Below are 9099 nucleotides of genomic sequence, written 5' to 3' on the forward strand. Positions count from 1 at the left end.
AGCAAGAGAACATGGACACAGAACTTGGCTGGAGATTGTGGCTAGAGATCCTGGCAAGGCTGCTGATCAACTGAACGCTGTCTCCGTGTCATTCCTTCTTCACCGACTCCGTCCACACCTTCGGGGACCCCTGGACCTGCTGGGGTTGGACCCCGGCAGTTCTCAAAAAAGACTGTTCCCTGAAAATATGAGATCATCATCTCTTTGGTTACAGGCAAATTTGTTAAATGGATACTGCATCGTTACAACTTTTAGATACATTTCACTGTTAAAGAGAAAAAAAGTACTCCTGGCTGTAGAGGGATCAAAAAAATAAAATGTGTGGTTAAAATGTTCTTAAAAAAAAAAAGAACTACTGGGCTCTTCCACGGGGAAGCTCTGTACAATCTTAAACTCAAAATTGCTTTTTTTACTCTAGTAATGTGTGACTTAGGTACTTTAAAATAACATTAATCTAAAGACTTTACTCATCCTCAAAAATGCTAAACTGGTTTCTACAGAGTTTTAGCCCACAATCAACAATAATTTTTGAACAAGTACAGTCAAAGAAATATAATACACAGTGCTTAGTTTCCTCTTAATTCGAATTTTTCTCTCAGTAACTCCAGGTTTCCCTGAAAACATCTAAGAAAAACTCTCTACCCTATAGAGAATCCATTCCTATTTGTCTGTACACAAAACTATATGTCTCTAAAAACTAGCAAAAAGAATGCTACCCACACATCCCCAATAATATTTTCTGCTACTATTTTCCCCAAGTCACAGGTCACTGATATTACATAGTAACCTGGAGAACACATTTCTAATTTTTTCCCATTTAGCATCAAGATCACTAACTGCCTCTGGAATTACATACTATTAAGATGACCAGTCATAAACAATTCTCAACACAGGGAAAACCCCCACCATTTTCAACCAAACACCAGCCCCTGATGAAACTGGATAGTAAAAGGTCATCTTTGCCAAACAAAACTCAAGGTCTTTCACTTCATTAAACAGCTAAAAGTAAAAATATTTACCTAGTACAACAGAATTCGGTTTTTACCAACCCACAAAACCTTTTCACTAGAGTCGATGGTTAGCTATGAAGATATTTATCAGCAGTTTTTTCCTTTTCCTGTATTTGGGAGATTAATGTAGTTAGGCACTTTAAAAATCAATAAATAGCGCAAAATAGATTTAATCAAATAAAATGGTGAAAAATATGTCATGGAACTAAATGATAAACCTAAAGATCTGTACAATAAGATAGCCTAAAGAACTGTATGACATAAACAAAAACACTTAAACTAGGTTATTTTCTAAATTAAGGTGATTTCCTAAATATGTTCCACATTGTTTATAAAACACTATGCAATAGATAAAAAATGCAAGCCACATATGTAATTTTAAATTTTCATAAAGTAAATTTTCACATTCAAGTTTTTAAAAAGGGTGAAATTAATTTTAATAATATAATTTACTTAGCCCAATATATCCAAATTATCACTTCAATATGTAATCAATACCAAAAAAAGATAATTTACTTTCTTTTATGCTAAGTCCTTGAAATCTGTATTTTACATTAAAACCACTCTCGATTTGATTTCATCACATTTCAAGTGTGCAATAACCACATTTAACTAGCAGTCCCCGTACTGGACAATGCATATAACATAAATGACGTAAGTGAGTCAAACACAATTTCTAAATTTCTAAAGTACTATTATATAATCAAGAGAGCCCTAAGTACTTAAGCAAAAGCAAAATGTCTTCAGCATAGTCTTTAAGGGCAGATATAGGCATACAATAAAATCAAACAAAAAATAACAATCAATACTTATTAAGCATTTACTATGTGCCAGACACTATTTTAAGGCATTATCTTACTTGATCATCACAAAGGCCTTTGAATTGGGTACTAGTAATGTCAGCATTTTACAAATGAGAAAACTAAGACACGGGGAAGGTGAACAAAGACTTAACCTAGGCAGTCTGACTCAGGGGCTATGCTGTTTTAAACACTACACTTGCTATGCTGCAAGAAAAATATCCAAAATAACAAAAGTTGGTGTATAACAGGTAAAATATGGAATAAAACAGCAAAAATTCTTTCTTTGGGAATTAACAGGTTTTAAAGCTGAATCATGTCACATAACCCTTTTCCACAAGAAGATCCAATCTCCAACTAATACAATTTTAAATTAGAATTTTTATTTTTAAATAATTATCACCACAAATATTTTTTAACTTTATACTGGTAATCTGAATATTTACTTATGATGCAGTACTAACGCTTAACAAAAAGTGAAGAATAATAAAAGAATTATTTTAAGGTCAAGAACATTCCAGTTTGTGTATTAATTTCAAGAGGCTGCACTCTGTTATTGAAATTCATTATATTTCTGATTTTATTATGCTAGTTATATTGTAGACTTCTTTTTAACAGTGTCATTCTCTTTTACATAGGAAAGGAAAAGAGCTTATCTTCTCTCATTCACCTATTATATCAAGGAATAAAAAAGTATGAGAAGATAAAACAGGCAAGAAAAGAGGTAGCTTCTTTCCTAATTCTCAATTTAAAGAAAAAGCAGAATACTATGTAATACTGAACATCATATTAGATGGGTACAAGGTACCCCAAGATTTTTAGCTAAAGCAAGGGACACTGCTCACTTTCACCTGTCCATGCAATCAGCAGAATGATGTAAACATTGCCTAATGTTTATAAAAATTTCAAATAAAATGCTGGACATTTCTTTAGAAAATAATATTCAAAAATACCTGGTCTGAAATAAACAATCACATGTTAAAGAAAATCTGTGATGAGAGCTTAAGGTGTCTGACCCTTCTGTGTACCTAAAATCACCCGATAGCGACAGCCTTGACCCAGAGCTGAAGGCCATGGCTGTCTGCTCACTAACCATGGTGTCTCTGGAAAGCTTGATCACACCACCTTCAGTTACTTAATAAACCTATCAACATACTGTTTTTAGAATCCCTCCCACATATTCAAAACTTCACCAAGGTAGCGGGGGGATGGGGGGAAACCTCTTAATGCAAGAGTTCATTTACACAATGTACCTGAGCAGATATTTAGCAATAGAACAAAAAGGTTAAAGAGTTAATCTGCCATAATGAATAACTCAGCTAACCAAAAATTTTACAAGTAATATGTTCCCATCACATACATTTTGTCTTTGATCTGAAGAACTTTATCAAATAAATTGTCTCAGGGAACTTACAAAGCTAATCTGTATACTTCTTTTGTTTTTGTTTTTCTTTTTTCCTTTGATTGCCTACATGTCAGTCACTAGGTCTGGCCCTTTCATATCTATCACCCATTAAGTCTTCCCAACAAGTCTATGCAATCAGTGTTTTTGCTTTAAAGAAAGGGAGACAGACTTACTGAGCATTAGCTCAAAGTCACACAGCTGTTAAAAGGGAACCAAGGATGTACTCTCCAGGCAGAGCTCTGACCTTCCAGTCTCGGGTTCCTTCTACAACACACAATGTTTTTTCCTATTCCATTCCTTGTTTACTGAACAATTTACCTACCATGTATACCTTCATACTCTCAAATAATGGCCCATACATGTAAGCAAAGTTTTAATGTTGCTCATATCTCTACAAACCTTGACCTTTATTTGCAAATTCCAATGAGAAGCATAAGAACATAACACACACTGCTTCTCTCTAAATCATTAAACACATCCAGTATCCTTACCTGTTTCTGAAATGTACGTAACAGGATCCTGCCGCAGAATTTTACCAGGCTTAGACAATGGCAATTTTTCTGGTTGCTTTTTGGCATTTTTCACCTGTACTGTCTCCTCTGACTCAGAATCTGTACATGAGAGGAAAATAAAACAAAACTTTGAAAGAAATGTAATACTGTGTTTTTAAGTGATTATTGTTAACCAACTTCTCAGGGTCATCCCTTTTGAAGCACATCTCTTCTGTAATTCTCACAGGTTACTTCTACCCAGTGGTAAGCCTTTTATTAGTTTTCTACTGCTATTGTCACAAACTTAGTAGCTCAAGGCAACACAAAGTTTTTATCTTACCTTTCTGTAGAAATCTGAGCCTCAACGGACTAAAATCAAAGTGTCAGCAGGACTGATTCCTTTCTGAATACTCTAGGGAAGAATCTACTTCCTTGCCTTTTCCAGTGTCCAGTGCCTGCCAGCATTCCTTGGCTCATGGCCCCCTTCTCCATCTTCCAAGCCAGCAACATTAGGCAAAGTGCTTCTCATGCTGCCATCTCTCTGGTTCTCAGACCTTCCAGTCAATCTCTCTTTAACTCTCTTCTGCTTCCCTCTTCCTTGTGACTACATTCGGCCCACCCAGATAATCCAAGACAATCTCTCTAATTTAAGGCCATGTGATTAACAACTTTAATGCAACCTACGACTTTAATTTCCCTTTGCGATGTAAACTAGGTTCCACGAATTAGGGCACACATCTTTGGGGACCATTATTCTGTCTACCACCACCTAGTCACCCAGAGCCCTTAAATATAAATCAGGACAAAGTGTAAGTATCCAGTATAGTGCCTAGCACAAAATAAGTGTTTCATGAACGTTAGTGTTCTTCCTTTTCATCATGCGTTTAGAAATCATATCTCATACTACTCTATATTGTATCCAAAAATTAAACTTCCAGCTTCCAAAAACAGATGGAAACTCATGGGAAATGGGGATATATACTTCTTTCAAATTTCTTATGCCCTGTTCGGATGGCTCAGTTGGTTGGGGCATCATCCCATACACCAGTGGTTCTCAACCTTCTGGCCCTTTAAATACATTTCCTCATGTTGTGACCCAACAATAAAATTATTTTCGTTGCTACTTCATAACTGTAATGTTGCTACTGTTATGAAGCATAATGTAAATATGATATGCAGGATGGTCTTAGGCGACCCCTGTGAAAGGGTCGTTCAACCCCCAAAGGGGTCGTGACCCACAGGTTGAGAACCGGTGCCATAAACCAAAAAGGTTACAAGTTCCATTCCTCATCCAGGCATGTACAGGAAGCAACTGACTGATGTATCTCTCCCTAAAATCAATAAAAAATATCCTCGAGCGAGGATTAAAAATTTTTTTTCTTACAATATACAGCAGTAAGACTCAATAATCACACAAGTGCTTTTAGAATTGAGTCCAAGTTCTTTGTCGTCACTGTTAAAATCCTGACCATCTATAAATGCTTCCTTAGGTTACATTTTTAATTTTAGAGTTCACACCAGATGGATCTTCTCCACAAAGCAAAACCTAACACCTTCTGAGTCCTACCATTATTTAAAGATATAAAAGGCATGCATAAAGATTCATATTCCCTATCTTAAAATTATATTCAAAGAAAAACTTTACAATCGTGTTTGTCCTATTTTAAATGAAACAAAAAAGGACAATCTCAAAAGCACAAAAATTAAATTTTAGATCTGTTTCTAAAGCAACATTCTAAGGCACTATTTTTCAAGTTAAGCTTCTCAGAACCTTAGCTGGACAAGAAGGTGATATTTTTTAAAATAATATAGTCAAAGTAATTGGAGACATGCTATATATACTATACATAATATATTCCTCTCTAAGAAAAATCTCTAATGCATTAATATAGATAGGCTCTGATAAAGTCTGCAGTATAATAAAATTGTTTTTTACTGTATCAAGCACAGAGCCTTCTCACATGAGCACCTATTACCATCATAGAGAGCTGTGTGTCTCAGAACATCAGTTTGAAAAACTCTGTTCTAAGGGATAGAAAATAATTTTAAAACTTTAAAGCTCCTCAAAAGAAATGTTACCTGAATCATAGATGATCCTCTTTTTCCTGTTTGGTTGCTTCTGTTTAGAGTCATCATCTTTACAAGAACTATTTACCTATAAACATCACAGTATAATTAGAACACAAAGAAGCCTATATAACTTAGTATTTTCCTCATTAGCTTTAGGCTCAGTGCTTCTCAACTAGAAGAAATTGTGTCCCCAGGAGAGAGTTTTGCTTGGCAGCGGCAGGGGAGCAGAGGCTAGGTTTAGTGGCATCTAATGGATAGACTAGAGATGTTACTAAACATCCTATAATGCACAGGACAGTCATCCACCAAAAGAATTATCCAGCCCTAATGGGTTTGGCCCAGTGGATAGAGCATCGGCCTGCAGACTGAAAGGTCCCGGGTTCGATTCCAGTCAAGGGCATGTACCTTAGTTGTGGGCACATCCCCAGTAGGGGGTGTGCAGGAGGCAGCTAACGGGTGTTTCTCTTTCATCCATGTTTCTAACTCTCTATCCCTCTCCCTTCCTCTCTATAAAAAAATCAATAAAACATATTTTTTTAATTAAAAAAAAAGAATTATCCAGCCCAAAATGTTAATAATGTCCTGATTAGGCTAAAGAATAGGCCAGACAATAATTGCATCAGATGGAAAAGAAAAAGTTATAGAAAAGCTATATTATTTTTCAGCTCCACTTTCAACACTAATCTGTGTATAATAAAGAGTAAAAGGATGTCAGATATTTCAAAGCATTAGTAAAATTAAATAAAGCCAGGGGAAAAGGTATTGTTTACATGTTACTTATACATCACATCTCTAACATATTCAAATTTTCCCAAAAAGCAGACAGGAAAAAACTGACTATAATCAATTATAAGGTAGGATTCTATTTCTAGCGCTTATAATAAAATATCAAAAGTATAAAAATAATCCACTAACTTGCAAGGAAATGAGAAGAATAAACCATTATAATCCAAATACACCACTGGACTAGAGAACAGAAGCAATTACTATAACTCAACAATAAGAAAAAAGGGTATCCAAGAAGGGAGAGAGCCACAGAAGGAAAGTCCAAATCCTTTCAATAAACTTAGCCCAAGTCTGGGACTATCTCCTAAAATATGTATGCATGAAACAACTCCAAGTGTCCAGCTAACATTAAAAGAATTGGACAAAAATTTCAGCTGTTGCCCATCACAGGGAATACAAGAGTCTAGGGTCTGAGTTTGGCAAAGTTAACTAACTGCCTGCTAAATCAAAAGAATCCAAAGTACCTACACTATATCATTCACGCTGTCCATGGTGAAAACCAGCAGGATACAAAGAAATAGGAAATGTAGCAATGATTGTCAATTTTATGTATCAACTTGACTGGGCCACAAGATGCCCAGATATTCTGAGTGTTTTTGTGAGTTAAGTTTTGGGATAAGTTTACCATTTAATGGGATAGAGTAAGGCAGACTGCTCTCCCTAATGTGGGTGGGTCTCACCCTGTCAGCTGAAGGCCTAAAGAAAACAAAAGGCTGACCCTCTCCTAAATATAAAATTCTTCTTCTTTCATGACTGTCTTCAAGCTGAAACATCAGTTTGTCCTGCTTTCAGACCTGAACTAAAACAGGCTCTTCCTGGGTCTCAAGCCTGCCAGCCTTCAGATTGGGATAACACCATTGGCAATCCTGATTTATAGGCCTTTGGACTCAGAGTTGAACCTCACCATCAGCTATTCTGAGTCTCCACTTGTCAACTGTAGGTCTTGGGACCTGTCAGCCCGTATAATCAAGGGAGTCAATTCTTTATAATAAACCTCTTTATAAATACACACACACACATCTTACTGGTTCAGTTTCTCTGAAGAACCCTAATACCAATTTTGTTACTGATACCTAAAATCTGGAAGTGACTTTGGAACTAGGTAATGGTAGAGGCTAGAGGAGTTTTGAGGTACATGCTAAAAAAAAAAAACCTAGACTGCTGGGAAGGGACTGTTGGTAAAAATATGGACGTTACAAGTGATTCTGGTCTGACCGGGGTGGCTCAGTGGTTGAGCATCAAAGGAGGTCACAGTTCCATTCCCAGTCAGGGCACATGCCCAGGTTGCGGACTCGATCCCCAGTGGAGGGCATGCTGGAGGCAGCCAATCAATGACTCTCTCACCATTGATGTTTGTATCTCTCTCCTTCTCCCTTCCTCTCTAAAATCAATAAAACGATATTGTTTTAAAAAAGTGATTCTGGCAAAGTGTCAGGGATAAAATGTGAGAACTATAGAAAAAGTCTCTATCATCTTAGAGAATATATGTATCATCATGAACATAATGCTGGTAGATATATAAACATTAAAGGTCATTCTAGTAAGGTCTTAGGCAAAAATGAGGTTATTGGAAACTGTAGGAAAGGTGATCTGTGTCATATATATATATATATATATATACACACACATATATATATTTATACATATTTATGTGTGTGTGTGTGTGTGTGTGTGTGTGTGTGTGTGTGTGTGTATAAATAAATAAAAAGCCTAAGGGACCGTTATGATGGATTGACTGGAACGACTGTTCACTATGACATGCACTGACCACCAGGGGTCAGATGCACAACTCAGGAGCCACCCCCAGCCCGCAGGCCCCGATCTCCCATGGGGCCTGCTGGCCAACCTCCTGGTCCCTCCCCCTGGCCGACAGGCCCCAATACCTGATCACGGCCAGGTCCCTGGGCTGGGATGGGGAACAGGGGGTTGGTGGTGGTGTACGCGGCCCCTTTCCCAGGGGGCCGAGGGCCAGCTCCCTCTTGGGGCTGGCGGCCAACCTCCCAGGTCCCTTCTCCCACCCCTCCCTCCCACCGGCAAGCCATGATCAGCCCACTGTCCACCTACCAAAGTGGTGGTTGGGCCCTCCCCCTGGGCAACAGGCCCCGATTGTCCTATCAGGGCCAGGCCCCAGGCTGAGATGGGGAACCGGGGGTGGGTGGCGGTGGACGCAGACGGCAAGGAAAGGGGGGGAAGCAGGGAGGCAGGAAGGCAGGGAACCATGTGGTGGCAGCAAGGGAAGGGGGGCGGCAGGGAGGCAGGGAACCTGATCTGTCCTGATCGCTGGCCGGGCCTAGGGACCCCACCCATGCACGAATTTCATGCACTGAGCCTCTGGTCTATATATATAAAAGCTAAGCAACCAGAACGACCTGTCAACCAGTCACTATGACATGCACTGACCACCAGGGGGCAGATGCTCAATGCATGAGCTGCCCCTGGTTGTCAGTGCACTCCCATAGCCAACCTCCCACAGCCCCTCCCCCGCAGGCCAACCTCCTGTGGTGACTCCCCCCAGCCACCCGGCCCACCCCAGATGG

At 38.6% G+C, this 9099-nt stretch overlaps 1 protein-coding gene across 4 annotated transcripts in view; it reads right to left on the reverse strand.

Annotated features, from left to right (window-relative positions):
• Positions 1–9099, reverse strand: part of RFC1 (replication factor C subunit 1) — a 65991-nt gene that overhangs the window by 46013 nt on the left and 10879 nt on the right. For 3 of the 4 annotated variants that reach the window (XM_015561008.1, XM_015561007.1, XM_015561006.1), the window contains exons 3-4: positions 5786–5861; positions 3707–3826 (exon numbers count right to left, since the gene is read on the reverse strand). Coding sequence is in view for 1 of the 4 variants with exons in the window: in XM_015561006.1 (XP_015416492.1) it covers positions 3707–3826; positions 5786–5861 (196 nt within the window). In the remaining 3 variants the exon portion in view is untranslated. Of the gene's footprint in view, positions 1–1019; positions 1094–3706; positions 3827–5785; positions 5862–9099 lie in introns of those variants that run through there. The other variant, XM_015561009.1, reaches the window with a different exon arrangement.

This window comes from Myotis davidii, unplaced genomic scaffold (genome assembly GCF_000327345.1).
Source record: "Myotis davidii unplaced genomic scaffold, ASM32734v1 scaffold235, whole genome shotgun sequence".
Taxonomy (NCBI): domain Eukaryota; kingdom Metazoa; phylum Chordata; class Mammalia; order Chiroptera; family Vespertilionidae; genus Myotis; species Myotis davidii.